Source organism: Festucalex cinctus, chromosome 7, assembly GCF_051991245.1.
Source record: "Festucalex cinctus isolate MCC-2025b chromosome 7, RoL_Fcin_1.0, whole genome shotgun sequence".
Lineage (NCBI taxonomy): Eukaryota > Metazoa > Chordata > Actinopteri > Syngnathiformes > Syngnathidae > Festucalex > Festucalex cinctus.
The window spans coordinates 3,304,836-3,323,771 of NC_135417.1; the positions used below are offsets into that span (position 1 = coordinate 3,304,836).

The following is an 18,936-nucleotide window of genomic DNA, read 5'->3' on the forward strand; positions in this document are numbered from 1 at the left end:
AACTGATTTAGCTGCCCCTCACACCTGTCTGTCAGGTATACCGAGCAGTGAGTCACGCCGTAATTGCGGTGTTGTGAGGGTTAGATAAAGTTAAGGAAGGCGTTTCGTGACGTACTTTGCGTTACGTTAATTTCACTGAAAACCAATCAACTGCTCGCTCGTGTTTTTATACATTTGGTTCCCTAACCTTTTACTTGATTAGCCACAGGAATCATAAATGGATGCCATGGGCCACTCCTGATGCATGTGATTTCGCTCAGCCAATCAGAGAGAAGACAGGGAAAAGTACCTGACTTACTGCTCAACCGCAATGATGATAGAGCTGTTATTAGAATGATGACGAATCTGACGATGACGAATTTCAAACTCTGGGACCATGTGAATTCTACCAGCTAATCGATTATCCATCCATTTTCTTTCGGGGGCAGCATTTTTAGCAGGGATGCCCATTGCACTTCATCCAGCTATTCTGGGGGTATCTCAAGGTGTTACAAGGCTAGCTGGGAAACATATTCTATCTATCTATCTATCTATCTATCTATCTAGCTGGCGAGCTAGCTAGCTGGCTAGCTATATATCTAGCTGGCTAGCTATATATCTAGCTGGCTAGCTAGGTATCTAGCTAGCTATCACGCTAGCTAGCTAGGCAGCCAGCCAGCCATCCACCAAAACTTAGAGATACTCGACTCATTGACCATTTTCAGCAGTGAAAACTTAAATTGATAACCTCATTATTTTTCATGTACAATTAATACTTTTAAAAACGATTTTTTTTCCCCTCTTGCTGTCGACTGATGATGACATCACCTGTGCTGAGGAAGTAGGTAACGACCAATCGTGGCTCACCTGTTTTCTGGGGTTGGTCAGCAAACTGAGCCATGATTGGTCGTTACCTACTTCCTCAGCACAGGTGATGTCATCTTTAGTCGACAGCAAGTAGAAAAATTACTTGTTAAAGGTATTAATCGTACATGAAAAATAGTGAAGATACCACATTAATTATAGACAAAATAGTAACTTTTTACTGCTGAAAATGGCTCAATGAGTCAAGTACCCCTTAAAAAAAAATAGAGTAGATGTGAATGTTTTTCAGTACATTCAATATCCAGTAACACTCAAAACTAAAACAAATAAATAAATCCCAATATGGATATACATAGATACTTTAGATTATCCATGCAGTGATAAGTGTAAGAGGCAGCATGAGTATTTAAGAGGCAGGGTGGGGTGCATGCAGATATTAAATTACAATGGCAAATCTTCCCTGAGGCCCTGTGACATGCTTTTTGTCTGCTTTCCTTCTTTCTTCCCCATTTCCTGTTCTCGCCATTCTTCTTCTCTGTGGATATAAAAAAAAAAAAAAAAACGAGTATATGTGTGTGCGGAATCATTGTGGACCATGCGAGGGAGTTCCCACTCTAGCCTTCGGGCCACTAATTGTCACCCCCTCTTATACACAAAGTGAATACTGCTAGTCAGAGTGGTGCAAATGTCATAATACGTTTATTTTTCAGCAGGACCTTCCAGTCCTGCTACATACACAAAACATCCGTTCACAATGTAAATGTATTCAATTTGCAGCTTACAGCTTCTGTTTATTCAGCGGCCTTTGGCGGAGAAATGTCGAATAAGATCTTAACTCGTCATCTTCACCCCGTAAGATGAGATCTTCAAGTCCTCTTGGAGAGTGTAACCGAACGCTATGGAGCGCTGGTTGAATCCCCAACAAAAGGCACAACAATATTGGCAACAAATCATGTAGGGCACATTCAAAAGCAAATGAGCCACTGAGAACAAGAGTGAGTTAACTCCATTTTTGTCATTTTTAAGATAAGTGCAGAAATGAATGTTAGTGGTTAAGCTCCAATTTTGACATAGGTAGAAGTTCATTATTTCACTCGGAACTGTTTTCAGCTTGGGAACCTAAACGTAAAGAGAATTACAACTTGTGGATTTATCCTAACATGGAACTTTGTCAGTCAGCTAACTTAATGCTAACACACTAAACATGCTAAACAAAAATTAGCATCAATGTTGCAGTAGTTATAAACCTTTAAACAACATATCTGAAACAAATGTCAACCCATACAAGAATACTCACAGGCATGTATTCTTTATCCTCTACAAAAAAGGCAAAAAAAAAAAACCATCATTGAACAATGCTATACATTTTGTTCCATTCCATTCATTTGAACGGGGAAACCTCATCACTCCCCCCACAAAATGAACCAAATGGCGTTAGCCCACTCTAGTTCTCGGCATCTCAGTGAAACTTGACAGCGACTCACAGTGTAACATAAGCCAGCATTGAAACATCCTGCCGTGCCGTTACAAGCATTGATTAGCAGTGCAAAGGTAACAGCGCCCGTGTAAACATCGGAAGGTCGGACTGCTAACTTCTTCATGCACTAAAGCTTCCAATACAATCTGTGTGTACTGGAGGTGGGTAAAAACACATCATGTGTACTACAGAAACAGATTAGCTATTAAAATATGGACAACAAGGAGTGGGTGGGCCACAATGAAAAGAAAAAAAATACACTTAAAAAATAAAGTAGTACTAGAGTATAGAGTTTAAAAACATATTACCATACTTGATATTATTCCAGATTGTCACATTCAGGTTTTGGTAGTGAAATTTGAAATCGTAGCCAAATTACAATGTTCTCATTAGATTGTAATTAAAAAAAAAAAAAAAGAGAGATTTTGCAACATTTCAACCTTTTTAGTGAACAAATATGATAGGGTAAGGACTTAAAAAAAAAGAAGTTTTTTTTTCTTGTAATATCACTCTTTTAAACTTTGGTCTTGTAACAAGTTTGCTGAGAAAAAAAACCATGATTTTTTAAATTACTTTATTTGACATTATTCCTTGGAGAAAAAACAAAAAAAACAAAACCTTTTTGGGGACTAAAACCTGATTTTTTTTCATAAAGTATCCCAATTTAAAAAAAAAAAATTAAAAAAAAAAAAAAAAAAGTCTAAATATGAGAATAATGTAGCTTAACGTGACATTTTGGGGATTAAAAACTGAATTTTTGTTCTCATAAATTATTTTTTCCCCCAAAAAAGCCTGAGAATAATCTAGTGTAATGTGACATTTTTAAAAGATGACTTTTTTTTGTTTAGTTCGAATTACAACTTCATTCTCATAATATTACAAATAATAATTTTTAAAAAACTTTTCCTTTACACTATTTGGGAAAAAAAAAGCCTCCGCCCTCATTACACTTTCTCGCATGATTTTCCCCCTCCTAATATTACAATTATTTGTAAGATTGAAAACTTTCTTGGAACTATATTTTTTTCACATATTACCACTTCAATCTCATATTAGAATATTAAAATATTTTTCAATGCCTCAAAATTGCAAACGTTTCAAAAATAATTTTTCTCACAATATTACATTAAGTAAAACCAACTTTTTCCCCCTCATAATATTACTTTATTCGCTTTTTTTTTCCCTCTCAGTGTGGCCCAAATGCTGCTTTGTAAAAACACAACACATATAGTACTCTCATTCAACACACGCACATTTTCTTTCTTCACGGAGAAGCTTGAAACATTGAGCTCTCTTGCTACAAAGTCTTTCTTTACTACTTTGGCTAGCAAATACATAATAGTGATTATTCAAATAATGTAACGTATTTTAAAAAAAAATCTCTACAAAGCTTTTTTTTTTAAAAGATACACATTGTGCAACAAAAGACAAATTGCTTTTTTTTTTGGCTAAAGCCATACATGGTATAAAATATAATAGTGGCTGTTTTTGAAGATATAAATAAGACTACTTTGAAAAAGGCTAACAATACGTGTGCGAGGCTTTAGAGCAGGCTCAGGTCCAGGTAGTGTCCGGAAGGCTTGGGCATCAGGGCGGGGAGGGACACGATTGGAGGCTCGCCTGCGCCCGGTTGGCCAATCAGGCTGCTGCTCATGACGGAGACCGGCTCCATGGCAGTCTGGACAAGATTCCAGGACAAGGAAGCATTCAGGTGATTTATTTACTCCATCAATTTTTTGTATGAATTCAGCTGCTACTTTGAAATTACAAAAGGCTCCCTAGTAATGACCCGTGAATTCCCCCTGCCTTCAGCATTCACTAATCCAAAAAACACACCCATTCTTTAGGCTAGGACGAGGTCAAGAGCAAGCTAGAGCATCACCTGAGGTGCGCCGCACGCTGGGTGAGGGGAGGTATGATTGACAGCGAGAGGACCGGGGTGGAAAGAGATCATACGAAAGGCCACGCAGACACCGACATAAACCCACCCGCTCTTCATTATTAATCGCATTTCTGACTATCTCCATTCTATGTTGACACGAGCTCAGTGAATGCAAGTCGAAGCAAGCAACGGAGAGTGAGAGTCACGGAGCAGGGAGAGGAGACAGGATAAACTCGTTTGCGAGCCTCCAGGCAAACGCGCCGTGTCTGACTGACTACACACGCCCTCCGCGTATTAGGGCCTCTGGATTCTACCGAGGCGGCGATGAACACAGTTTACCTGATAGCCTTGCACTGCGTTAATGAGGTCTTTGCTGTTGTAGGTCAGACCCGGCATGCGCATCAACCCCCCGGGGGAGGAGAGGGCAGAGGGGGAGGGGAAGAATCCGACAGTAGTGGGGGAACCAGGTGGGCTGTGGGTGGGGGAACAAAAATGAAAAGACAGGTTGTTATCTATGCATGTGTAAGTGCGCGTTTATTAGCAAAAGGTGTCACAAGAGTACAAATATACTTGACCTTTTCTGACAGCGCGCTCAACACAGAGCTCACCCATGTTAAGCAGTTTCTAATACCATAAAGTTGAGTTATTAACTACCTTTGACCCGGAAGGTCGCACCAGAAAAGTCAGACGACATTCCTTTGCTTTGAAAAGGTAAAGTGAGGCCTGAAATGATAAATGGTGCTTTTTGGGGAATACTGGAAATCCCTGAAAAAATGGCTAGGGGTGATTCCTTACTTAATTGAGAGGAATCCTTTGTACAATTTATTTATTAATTTATGTATTATCTATTTTATTTTATTTACATTTATTTATTCATTTATTATTTTGTAATTATTTATTACATTTTATTTTAATTCTATTTAATTATTTTTATTTAATGATTTGTTTTCTTTTTTAATGATATGTTATTAAATATGAATAACTTACTAGTCCATTAACACAATATGAGTAATAGGGGTAGGACTAGATAACTCTTTGCACTTCGTACTCTCTTTGAACATGTAAACTATGACACTACTGATGATTATTATTTTTTTCAACTTTTAGTTTTCTTCTTCAACCTTTAAATTTTGTAATATGTCTATGTTCAATCAATCAATTATTTTGTGGATTAATCAGGTTTAAAAAAAAAACAAAAAAACAGTTTAATTTCCATCCATTTACTCAAAAACTGGACATTTCACAAATGTCATGTGTCATTTTGATCCAACACAAAGACGCTCAATCTGCTTTTATTTAGTACAAAAAGAAATCTGAGAATATTTAGCTACGCTTAATAACCTGAATTTCCAAGGTTGGGGACAATTTGAAATAAAACAAGGTCTCTAAATGATTAAGTGATTCTCAAAAGTAATTATCTGAAAATGATAATCTTGTCTGATATTCGATTAGTTGTTGATCCATCGGTGCAGCTCTAGTTACAACAGGAATGCATTCTTGGTTGAAAAGGTAAACATTGGCAGCGATTTAAGGAAATTAAGTGCTGCAAAGTTGACATGTACCTGTCACAACAGCAAGTTAGTCAAAATGCAAGCTGCTTACCTGGGATAGTAGGTTGTGTAATTCATATATAGCTGCGCCGAGGATGGGTAGTAGGCATGTCCCGGGGGGAGGGGCCGAGGACCTAGCAACACCTGACCCAGCGGAGGGTAGAGGGCGGCGGCGGCCTCAGTGGGTAGGACAGGCGGGGTGGGGGTGAAGGAGTAGGAGGGCGGAGATAAACCTGGAGCATAGACAACAGAAACAAAAAGATGTCAGTCCACTTGAAGCGTGCGAACACAAAGACGCGATTGTGCCGTGCTTTAGGAGAGGCGCTCATGCACGCTTGCAAACAATGACCACGTTCACTTCACTGGACACACGCGTTGTATGTAGGCATGATGTGTAGCACGTTGTTTGTCGTGTTGTCAAAATGTAGAGTAGTTGGCTTTTTTTTCTTTATTTCTGCTAGTCCAATTAAAATAGATCTTTGACGTCTATAGCCGTCAATGGCAGTGAATGAGTTAAAAGTGAAGTTGGTGATCGTGGTTTGCAATTGTCAGCCTCCTTGAATTTGGCTCTACTTTCCAAAATTAGGCAAAGTCTCAATGTTGGAAATCTGTAACCAGATAATATGAATCAATGTTGTATATATTACACAGCATGTTTCTAATTAAAGGGGAAGTCAACGCAAAAAATATTTTCTTGACAATAATATATTCTATGCAGCCCCACTAGTCTAAATACAGTATTCTGGTCAATATTGTGCTAGTGGAACATGAGTTAATCAGTCAAATCCAGCCGTTTTTAATCCATCTGAGGGGGGCGGCCATTTTACCATTTGCTGTCGACTGAAGATGACATCACAGTTGCTCAGGTCTCAGGTAACAAGCGATCACAGTTCAGCTTCAGAAAACAGGTGAGCTGTGACTGGTCGTAGCCAGAACCCTGAGCAACTGTGATGTCATCTTCAGTTGACAGCAAGTAGCAAAATGGCCGCCCCCTAAGATGGATAAAAATGTTCTGGATGTTGCTTCATAACTCATCTTCCAGAAATGTAATATTAATCAGAATGTCATGTTTAATCTAGTGAGGTCACATATAATATATTATTGTTAAGAAATGTTTACGGTAGACTTCCTCTTTAATGTCTTTTGAAGGTTTGTATTGATTTTTCTCCCCTCCCAAAATCGGTATTTGGCTACAGGCATTATATGTGGCTATATAGAGCAGGAACTCACTATTTGACATTTATTGCCAGTCATAAAAGTTACAACTTGTCCCAACATGACCTCAATTCTGTCTTCAGTTTGTGTTGTGTTCTATTCGCTGGTGTGATCATTAACGCATCAATAATCAGCCTTTGGGGAAAGTGAGAGCGAAAGGCTTCTAGCTCATTTCTGTCAGCTGTCATGTCTGCTTTTTAAGCCCCGCCCACCTTTTATGGAATTAATCAGACAAGCGCAATAGGTGTGCCATTCTACTCCGCGACCAAGACGAACTGGTAAGACTGGAGACTTAAGACACAAGCCCTTTGCCACATTTTGACCCCTCCTATTTTTTATGCAACCCTCAATAAGCATTGGTAGACGTCAAAAAGTGAAAGGGAGTGTAATAAACATGCGTCTGGTGTGAACTACAAGGTGAATTCAGATCAAGGTACACATTGAAAGAGTAACATTTGGCATGCAGACTAGTGAATTAATGACACTAATTCATTAAAGGGGAAGTCAACCTTAAACATTTTCTTGACAATAATAACAATAATTATATGTGACCTCACTAGTTTAAACATGCCATTCTGATTGAAGGGATATTTGACTCATTATTGAGCCATTTTCAGCAGTAAAATGTTAATATTTTTTTTGTCCATTATTTTTCACGTACAACTAGTACTTTTAAAAACTAATTTGTCCACTTGCTGTCGACTGAAGATGACATCACCTGTGCTGAGGAAATAGGTAATGACCAATCATGGCTCAGTTTACTGACCAGAAAACAGGTGAGCCATGTTTGGTCGTTATCTTCCTCAGCACAGGAGGTGTCATCTTCAGTCGACAACAAGTGGAGAAAATTCGTTTTTAAAGGTATTAATTGCACATAAAAAATAATGAGGTTATCAATTTAATTCTGGACAAAATGTGAACTTTTTAACCGCTGAAAATGGTTCAATGAGTCAAGTATCCCTTGAATATTGCAATTGCGGAATATGAGTTATGCAGCAAAATCCAGGGGGCGGCCATTTTGCCACTTGCTGTCGACTGAAGATGACATCACAGTTGCTCAGTGCTCAGCTAACGACCAATCGCAGCTCACCTGTTTTCTGAAACTGGGCTGTGATTGGTTATGGGAATTATGTTATTCGGCTTTTTATTCTCCACACTTTTTGCCATGTAATAATTCCCACATAATACTTCCGAATTACACCGTTCAAATTTCATCTTGCTTCAAAAATTCACCCCATCTTGGTAATATATCGTCTGATTTCACAGTACTTATAGTAGTCGTACAATTTAATGTCAAATAACTTTTCCCCATTCATTTTCAATGCGACTGCCATTGCCACTTTCCACGCCCACTTCCATACATACAACTTATTATTACCAGCTCTTTTATACTGCTCAGTGGCGCACTTGGTAAAATGCATTGTCCAGTAAACAGGAGGTCACGGGTTCAAATCCCACCTCTGACTAAATATTGCAAATGTATCCATGGCAATTATGCTAAGTGATTACATGTATACCAACTATCTTAGCTCCACTTTTCCATCTAAATGAATGGTGGGTACTGCATGCCTAGGTGGCGCTATTGCATTATTATTATTTTTTTCTGCATTTTTCCATTGGATAGCATTAGTTCCATTTTTCAATCTAAATGAATGGAAGGTACTTTCAGATAACATTTACATACTTACATATAAATAGTCCATTAGTCATGATTTTCATCAAGCCAAGTTGGCTTAAATATTTGCCTGGCATTACGGAGACATGCAAGTGAGTTGGTTCAAATCTCGCTTGGGAAATATTTTATTAGCATTCAGCTTTCAGCATTCACACGGTACTTCTGCAGAAATTTCACTTTGTCTAGTTACCTGAGCAATTGTGACGTCATTTACTTTCACTCGACAGCAAGTGGCAAAATGGCCGCCTTCTGATATTGCTTAATAACTGCTGGATTTTGCTGCTCAATTTATATTCCGCTAATATAATATTAACCAGAATACCATATTTAGACTAGTGGGGCTGCATAGAACATATTGTCAAGAATTTTTGGGGGGTTGACTTCCCCTTTAAGAGGCCCCCCACACAAACACAGTTATGAATCTCCTGGTTAGAACCACTATGTCCAGTCCACGATTCTAGATTGGAGAAACCGTAGCAGCCCCGCCCCCAACGGCAGGAGCCCCACCTTACCCCTGCAGGCCCGAAGCACCCCCAGCTCCCAGCAGCACTTACGTCTGGACTTACATGGCGGCGGGCTGAGCCCCGTCCCACTCCTGTTGCGGCTGTGTGCGTGTGTGTGCGCGTGCGAGAGCGAGCCTCCCATCAGCACCAGGCCCATCTCCTCGGCGCTGCAGGGGAACACCTCCACGTAGCGGCTGTTGGGCCCGTGCTGGCAGGACATCACGTGCTTGTGGAGCTGCTGCGAGGCCGACAGCGCCCGCTCGGCCGACATCATCTGGATAAAGCAGTCGCCCGATGGACGACCCTGGAAACACGCTCGGGTTTTACTGAAGAATTCCGACGGTACGATGAATTTCTGGTTTCTTCGGTCCGGCGTCTACCTGCTGATTGAGGACCATGTGCACGCCGTGCGGTCGGACGTCGTGGGTGAACTCGCCCAAGAAGTTGAGGATGTCCTCGATGCTCGCCGAGTACGGCAAACCTCGCAGCCTGAGGCAGTCCCGCACGATGATGGGCGGGGGAAGGAGAGACACCGCGGGCAACACTGACAGCAAGGGGGCGGGGGCCACGGGGATCAGCGGGGCGGACGAGTAGCGGTTCAACACCTGCGACACAAAATGGTACATTACAGCATGTTCAAGGTTGTTTCATGATCTCATCAATTACAGCAAAAGTGTTGAGATGATTCACTTGTTTGACAATAATCCTCAAGAGGGATTCTAAGAGCTTTATATGGCACAGACAGTAAATAGGACAATTTCCTTAAATTCACATTTTCTGCTTGATAAAGAAGATTAATATTCAAAATCTTCTCAATTACGTCCCACCAGGAATAAGTATCCCTTTAAAAAAAATAAATAAATAAATTGATGGCAACTTTGTATTCATATATTTTCTAATGTCTACTCACTGATCATAAAATGGCTGCAGGAGGGCGAGGACCGATACCTTAAAATAAGGTATCGGTAGTCGGCCATCATATTCAGGGTGTTACTACGTCTGTCTCAATTTGAGCCAAAAAAAAAACCCGTGTCTTTGATTATATACTTTCTATTTGATGATTTTACCGTACATTAATTTAAAAAAAATTTACGCACGTAAATAACTGCTACAAGCTTTGACGAAAAACTAGTAGAAGTAGGAAAATGCGATTAGTCATGATTAATTACCGTATTTTCCGCACTATAAGGCGCACCGCATTATAAGGCACACCTTCAATGAATGACATATTTTAAAACTTTTTCCATATATAAGGCGCTACAGTAGAGGCTGGGGTTACGTTATGCATCCATTAGATGGTGCTGCGCTAAAGGGAATGTCAACAAAACAGTCAGATAGGTCAGTCAAACTGTATTAATAGATTACAAACCCACTTTCTGACAACTCCATTCACTCCCAAAATGAATAAACAGCCGTTTTATTATTTTCTCTGAGGTAAAGTATTAGTATTAGCTAGCGATCCGAGATCGCGGGATCTTCTGCCGATCGTGCAGGGTCACCGATAACGTATTGACAGCGAGACCTGTTGCTGCTCCATATTAAATCCATATGTAAGGCGCACTGGATTATAAGGCGCATGGTCAGCTTTTGAAAAAATTGAAGGCTTTTAGGTGCGCCTTATAGTGCGGTACAGAAAATGTGCGCATAGTTTTCTTTACGGCACCATAGTTTGTACAGTTTACATACAAAGTAAGCAAGTTTTAATCAGATTTTGTCACCTCAGGATGTTTGCATGTCTAGAGTTGACCAATAAAACCAATAAGAATGTGCATAGAAGCTGTGAGTTTGTCATTCAGGACAGAGAAGTCCACTTGTTCTCATCTGGCGGACAATGAAGACGCAAGACAGAATGAACAGAGGACAAAGGAGAACTTACTACAGTTACTGTGTAAAGGTAAACACACGGCCCACCCTGCTATTCAGGTCCCCACCCATAAATCCTACTTTAGTGCTTCCAGCAAATAATTAAGAACAGAGTCACTCTCAGTTTCATACGTGCAAACAATCTGTCAAGACAATTTCTAATTATACATCTAAAGTACCTGCTGGACCTCTGCCGCCGTGCTCTTGAACAACTCGATGTATCGTCTCCCAAGGATCTCCTTGTGTTTCCTGAGCGCGCACTGCGCATGCTCATCGCAGGCGAACAGCACGAAGGCGTCGCCGGTGGGTCGACCGTCCGGGTAGCGCACAAACAGGATGCCGTCCCTCCCTCCGCTGACCGGACACGCGTCTTTGAGTCCGTCCTCCGGCGAGAAGAAGGCCAGCACCTGCTCGTGCGTGGCCGTGAAAGGGAGACCTCGCATCCTCACGATGATCTGGTCCTCACGCGACAGGAATATGGCGACTTCGTTGGACGTACCTGGCACGGAGACGCGACACAGGTTTTAAAAAATAAAAAATGTACCAAGGCAGATACGATCTTAATTGGACGCTATTATTGTTTTTGATCAAAGCGAAGAAAAAGTCCCCTGTTTTGCCAGCATTTCAAAATACTTTTGTAAGTGATCACTCTGAATTCTTTAGGCTGAATCTTGTTGAAGCAATTAAGGCACTGTTGAGTCTAAACTAGTCTGCAGTCATTTCAGCTACAGTGCTACGCTGTTTTGCGGATTTTTTACAGCGTGTTTTTTTTTTTTTTTTTTAAACTACAACGTGCTTCTTGGTTTATTTTTTATTTATTTATTATTATTTTTTTCATTCCCCCCCTGACCGTATAACATGTAAATTTAGAAAAACATTTTAATGGGAAAAAAAAGAAAAGAAAAAAAAACCATAAAATGATGAATGAAAAAAAGCATTCATAATAAACTAAAAATCATAGCAAAATGAAAAAAACAATATAATAAATAAAAAATATATACTGTGCTGTATATTGTAATAATTAAACAAATAAATAAATGAAACATACTTTTAATGGAAAAATTAATGTAAATAATAAAAGAAATATGATGAATGAAAAAGCATTCATAATAGAGTAAAAATCATACCAAAATGAAAAAACAAATATAATAATTGAATAATATATATATACTGTGCTTTATATTGGAATAAGTAAATAAAAAAAATATTTTTAATGGAAAAAAATGTAAATAAAAAAGAAATATATGATGAATGAAAAAGCATTTATAATAAAGTAAAAATCATACCAAAACAAAACAATATATATAATACACAAAAATATATAGATAATTAGCGGGGTTTTTTTGTTATTTATTTATTTTATTTTTTTAATTCACACGGATTTTTCGTTTTTGGAACGTAACACCCGTGATAAACGAGGGAACCCTGTATTCCGTTAGCCTCACCTCCTGCTATCTTCAGGAAGTCTTCCCCAGTTGCCTTGTAAACCTACAATGAAAACGTGGTCCATTATAGAATGATATCATTTTATTTTTTTATTTAACCTTTATTTAACCAGGATAGTCCCGTTGAGATTAAGAACCTCTTTTTCAAGGGAGTCCTGGCCAAGAGGCAGCAAAACAGTTTTCATTACAGTTACAAATAAAAGTTTCACTTACAATCACATAAAAATTATATAAAACAATTACAAATCAATGAGGCCGTCTCAAGTGCTCTTAATCTGGATCTAAAATCGTTCAATGAAACAAGTTCCGTTAGTTTCCAGTCCTTTTGCAACATGTTCCATGCAGAAGGGGCAGAGAAAAGTGGTAGGTAAAGTGTTTGGTTCACTGAACAGATCACCTCAATGTATCTGCTGCCCATATGATGTTTGTGCCTTTGCAGCGCCAGGTCTCGATGTTCTTCGCTGACAAAACGAACAAGGGCCTCGCCGTTCCTCCTCCCCTGAGCGTTAAGGCACAGTGCAGCCCCTCCTCTGTGCGAACACCAAGCAATATCCCGTCAGGCATGTTGTCACATGCGCTTTAGGGTTTCCTTGTATTTATGCGAACACGCTTACTTGGCAATATTTAGTCCGCTGAAGAATCGGGCGATGTCCTGGTCTGAGGACTGCCATGGCAACCCTCTGGCCCTGATTACGGTGCTGTCACTCACTTTCTCCATTTTACTGCTGCAAACAAATATTCAAGGTGAAGTGTTTGTGCTTTACGAGTGGCTTTAAAAGGGAAGTGAATGAAAAATGTTCTTTGTAAGAATATTTTTGTTGCGATTGTAGAATGAATGTGGAATATTTAGCAAAATCCGCCAGTTTTTAACCACTTCAGGAGGCGGCCATTTTGCCACTTGCTGTCACCGGAAAATGACATCACAGTTGCTGGGCTCAGGTAATGACCAATCACGGCTAAGGTTGCGAATGTCACATGACCAAACCCAGACAACAGGTGAGTTGTGATTGGTCGTACCCGAGCCCTTCGGCACTGTGATGTCATTTTCAGTCGACAGCAAGTGGCAAAATGGCCGCCTCCTGAAATGGATGCTACAATTCATATTACACAATCGCAATATTAAACAGAGTGCTTTGTTTAGATTAATTGTGTGCATAGAACATATTATTGTAAAGAAATGTCTTGATACGTAAAAGTATTACGGAAGCGTAGAGCTGCCAATGTGGAATAAACATTTTTGGCTGGCGAGTATGTTCGAACATATTCGCAAATATGTTCGAACATACTCGCAAATATGTTCGAACATACTCGCAAATATGTTCGAACATACTCGCAAATATGTTCGAACATACTCGCAAATAAGTTGGAACGTACTTGTAGACTACATGCTACAAAGTTAGCATACCTTCCCATAATGCCACGGGGTATTATTTGCGCATGCGCAAGTGAAAATAAAACCCAATTTTTTTAGGCATTTGGGCCACATTACCAATTCATTAGAAAATTCACTCGCACATGCGCAAATAATATCCCGTGTCATTATGGGAAGGTATGCTAACTTTGTAGCATGTAGCCTACATCTACGTTTGAACATATTTGCGAGTATGTTCGAACGTATTTGCGAGTATGTTCGAACATATTTGCGAGTACGTTCGAACATACTCGACAGCCAAAAACGTTTACTCCACATTGGCAGCTCTACGCTTCCGTAATTAGTAGACTGGAGTAAACGTTACTTACCATGTACCCGTCTCAAACTTCTCATTAACTCTTTCTGGGTTAGAGAATGTGTGACCTGCAATAAAAATAAAAAAAATCCCTTTTTAAATCATAGTCACAAAAATGTTATTAATAACAGAACAATTAATTACAAAGTTGTGCGTAAACTACAAAATTATAAGAAAAAAAGTCTAGTTTTACAAAAGACAATAATGACACCGTTAGAGCAATATTAATCTAACAATACGTTTATTATTGTGGGAAAACTTCACAGGCATGTTGATTCTGAGAACAGTTTCTAATATTTGGTGGTCAATCAAAACTGTGCATTATTTTCTTTGTAAAGGCAGAATATTTGTACATTGTATGGGATCTCTTTAGATTAGCTGCATGTAGCGTTAGCATGGATATGACACTTACATAGAGTGTGCATAGATTAATGTGGTTCAATTAACAAGTAACAGCGTCATTAGAATTTTCTTCCGGATTAATCACTCAGAACCAAATGTAACATTCAAACTGTCACTGTCTTTGAACCTTTCCCCTTTTATTGAATTAAGCACGGTGGTGTGCGGTACTCACATAGTGGCTCAGAAAGCAAGCTAAGTACGATTTTGGCCATCATCTGGACCTGCTGCACTACTACTTGCGGTGGCAATGTGGCTGAAGGATCCGGGGAGCCGCACATAGCAGGTTCTTCCATTGGTATGCTTAAAGCTGAAAACGCCGTCAGTCAAGAAAACAATAGTGACAATGTTGTGAGAAAGAAAGAAACTGACAGAGGCTAAAGTACTAAATTGTTTCCTGTTCCAGAGGGTGTGTTGTAGGCTTGCCCTGTTAGATAAACACACACTTTAACCGGGTGCTCGACAAGGTGCTGCTCATTTGCATTTCAAAACGTGAATTCATGACACAAGCACCCCATGGCTCATTTGTAGTGTGCGTGCTCTCACCAAAAGAACAGCAAAAATAAAAAGGGTTTTCGCTGCATGCCACACATGTAAAGGATACACTCCACCATGGTGTATACATCCAAAGTACTAAGGTCGGAGGGGAAGTGCGTCTTGAACTCTTTACGGAGGTCAAAGAAGGAGTAGAAACAGTCTGGGACCAGAACGTTCTGGAAGGATAAGACATGAGTTGACAACACCGACATTTACAATTTGTTTGTTTTCGCCATTATTGCATGTGGGGTTGTACTACAGATTAGTAGATTTTAAAACTCCTCAATGACTTTCATAGCATATCATCAATGAGGACTAATCGCTCCTAATTTGTGGCTTGAAGGTTGGGGCTCAACTGTCTTTCATTTCTGAACCACACAGCAACCAACAGAGTTGTTTTAACTCCATCTCAGTGTAAAAAACAAAACAAAACACTTTTGACAGTATTGTTTGAACTAGGGATGTTCGATACCACTTTTTTTCAGACCGACACCGATACTCAGACCCTCAGTACTCACCGATACCAACTGCCGATACCAGTAGTACATTTAGACAAATAAAAAAAAATCACTAAAAGATATTTTTAAACAAATATATTTCCTTTCATTTTGACAAAAAAAAAAGGCACTCATCAATAGCCTTAACGCTCAAAATAAAACACAAAAATGCTCTTTTAGTTTAAGATTCACAATTTTGAAGTATTTCCAAACCGGTACTTGCCCATCCCTAGTTTTAACAATATTTAGTGTTACAAATATAGACACTTCTGAAGTGTGAATTTTAACTCTGTAGTTGTTGAAATTACACTCTGCAATAAATGAGGCAATAAGCCAAGTTTGAGCAGGATTTTGAACAACTTTTCAGCCTGCACTATCAAAATGGAAGGAGAAATTATGCCACTACGCATAAAGAGGTCAATGACTATTTCCAAATACTGCAAATTCCCACCATGCAGAACCTGCATTGTGATTAGTCTAGGATAGATTAAGGATAATTTCTTCATGCGATTAGCCTATATTGAAGCTCTTCTGTTCTCACGTTCATGATCTTGCATAAATTTTTGGCATGTACGATTATGCGAGGCCGTACAGGCGGTATTTCGTACCACAAAATGGTACATGACTTGGTTTACGATTAGCATTGTGAAACATAAATCATTTCCGTTTGTATGGCGAATTACAATTTTTTCCAATTGCTAAAACACAAAAATGACTTTCATAGCACAATTATTTAAACTGGCACACAGAGCGCAAGACATGAATGATGTGTGTGCCACTTGGCACAAAAGTTTGATTTTGGCAAAGCTATATGTAGGATTGGTTGCAGTGCTTCATTTTGGTGGATATGAGAGGGGTTTTGTGAATTGTGTTATCATTTTGATCAAACGAGCCTAGTTTGCAAAATTGTGTTTTAGCAACACTGTAAGCAAAGCACACCCTTTGTAGAGACATAAGGGGCTAGCAAGGATTTTGCTAATAAGCTAAGTGTGATCTTCAATGTTTGAAGATCTCTGTACATGGGGGAGGAATTAATGTTAGCTCATTTTTGATAGTAAGTTTCACGGTTTTGTGTCAATGTTGACTCACACAAACGATGTCAGGGCATTTTGAATAAATGGCGGAAAAAGGCTCTCTCCTCGTGTAACAAAAACAGATGCGCGCTCGCAACAGGCCTTACTGTTGATTTTAATAAATATCAAGTTGAGCAACTCAGACGTTTTCAAGCTTCTGGTCTTTTAAGATGTGGGAAAATGTTGGCAGTGACACTTTGTGCTAAAATGTGGTATGTGCATGGGTGTGTTGCAGTCATCAAGTCATCTTGAGTCAGCTGAGCAACTTCAACCGGGAAAACCGCGTCGACACAACAATGCTTTGTGGCTGCATATGTGTGTGTGTGTGTGTGTGCTGCAGAAAGGTGTGTGAGTGAAGCGAGTGAACATCCACCCCTGCTGTGGGGCGTTCACCTTCTCAGCCCGCTCACCTGGCTGGCCGCCTCGGGGTGAATCACTTGACGGATGTGGAGCTGCCCGTCGGTACATAAACACACTGACGTGCCTGCACCTGCGCTGTTCACCTCGTTCGTCAGCTGAAGATGGAACTGAAGAAAGTTTTGAAAAAGAAATGAAGTCACTGGCTGACATTGCACCTTGGACTGTCACTGTTGTTAATATTACCGTATTTAAAGCATTCTCCAGGCTCTTTGCTGTATAGACACAATCTGCCCCGGACACATTTTCGTCTTCCACCAGCTCCTCCGCCACATCCTCCTCTTTTTTTTCATCCGTCACATCTGACACTTCAGGTTTAATCAGCAGCTCGTTCACTTTGCCCAACTTCACAAAAAATATATTCGACATGAAACATACGAACACAAAGTTTTTAAGTATGATATATCTAATTTGAGGTTTAACCAAATGTCTGTCATTTCATAAACAGGCTTCGAGTGCAATACAAAATTATTTGAAACGAAAATAAAAGACATTTGGCATTTAATGTTCATGCCTTTCAACAATAAATGGTTGACTTAGAACACAGTTGAAAAGTGACTTCATTTACAAGCATATTCCTCGTTCACAATATTATGCAGAGCTTCAATGTTTACCTTTTTGTTGTTTACATCCACCTGCTGCCACACCAGCTTTGCTAGCTCCTTCTCGTCGGAGCCCAGCAGCTCCCCGCTGGCCCCAGATGTGGCGGCGCACAGCACCACCAGGTAGTCTACCTGCGCCGTCATTCGAGGACCGTCGAAAGTAAATAAATACTTGAGCGAACTCCACACTTAAGTCAAGAGGAGAAAACGAATTGGACACCAGGGAGCAAAAAGGTGAGCTCCGGGGGTCCTCCGGATTTCGTCGGCGTGGTTCAAGTTGGTGGTTTTTGTTTTGTTTTGTTTTGTTTTTTACGTGAAGCCTCCCGAAGCCACCATCGCGGAGCAATGGCCGAACGTCGTTTTTGTAGTGAAGCGGCTACCTGTGGGGGTCACGTGACTTACCTACCTGCCGCCTCCCACCTCCTCTCGTGACGTGGCAGAAGACGACACAAACCATCTTTTAAATTATTATTATTATTATTATTATTATTATTTTTTAACGGGACAGATTGGCCAAGTTATTTCTATGGTTTAAAAAAAAAAGTTATATGGGGAGGTAATAACAGCTAGCAAATATAATAAGTCAAGTCATCTTTATTTATATACAATAAGTGTTTCAAATCAACGTACTTGTAATTACATAGCCAATTATTTAATAACATAAAAACTTTAAATTGTTTGCACCATTTTACTACTATTTTGTGGTATATGGAACAGAATGGGGTTGATATTTTCATTAAATGATTTGTAATTAATTGCAATATTTTTAAAAAGCATTTTTTTGTTACCATTTTGCAAGTCATGTCTAACTGTTTATTTTAAATCAAATGCAAAATACTAATGTATCCTGTGCTTTATTTTATTATTTTATTGTGAATGTAATTATACTGTCATTGTATTAGCCCATTATTTTAATAAAATGAAAATAAATTGTTTCAAAGTTTACATTTTAATAATAAAATAAGTCATGATCATTAAAAACTGTGTAATTATAATTAATCTATGAATTGTTTGATGAAAATGTGTTTTTAATTAATAAATAATTTAAGCTCTTTTTGTACTTCATATACACTACATTCAACTGAAATAGATACTGAACCAAATAATTGTTTTCCATGTATGTCGATAAGTGTTTGTTAATATTGTAATTATTTATAATAAAGCATTATATTAAAGCAATTATCCAATTACTGTATTAACAGAGATATATTGATAATAATAAAAAAATAATAATAATTGACAAATGTATGGACAAAAAACGGCTAAATTA

General features: G+C 39.1%; 1 protein-coding gene across 2 annotated transcripts; it reads right to left on the bottom strand.

The window, feature by feature from the left end:
* Positions 1-3,003: 3,003 nt before the first annotated feature.
* On the bottom strand, positions 3,004-18,010 carry esrp1 (epithelial splicing regulatory protein 1). 2 transcript variants are annotated; one of them, XM_077527921.1, is made up of 15 exons: positions 17,679-18,010; positions 17,251-17,409; positions 17,058-17,174; positions 15,145-15,253; positions 14,716-14,850; positions 14,155-14,209; positions 13,029-13,139; positions 12,812-12,944; positions 12,415-12,457; positions 11,149-11,468; positions 9,487-9,711; positions 9,170-9,410; positions 5,766-5,946; positions 4,503-4,635; positions 3,004-3,959 (listed from the first exon to the last, which is right to left on the bottom strand). In XM_077527921.1, the coding sequence occupies exons 1-15, from the start codon at positions 17,808-17,810 to the stop codon at positions 3,825-3,827; spliced, it is 2,229 nt and encodes a 742-aa protein (XP_077384047.1). In that variant the 5' UTR covers positions 17,811-18,010; the 3' UTR covers positions 3,004-3,824. The 2 variants fall into 2 exon arrangements, with proteins under 2 accessions (XP_077384047.1, XP_077384046.1); XM_077527920.1 differs by having other exon boundaries at positions 9,158-9,410.
* Between the last annotated feature and the right edge of the window lie 926 nt (positions 18,011-18,936).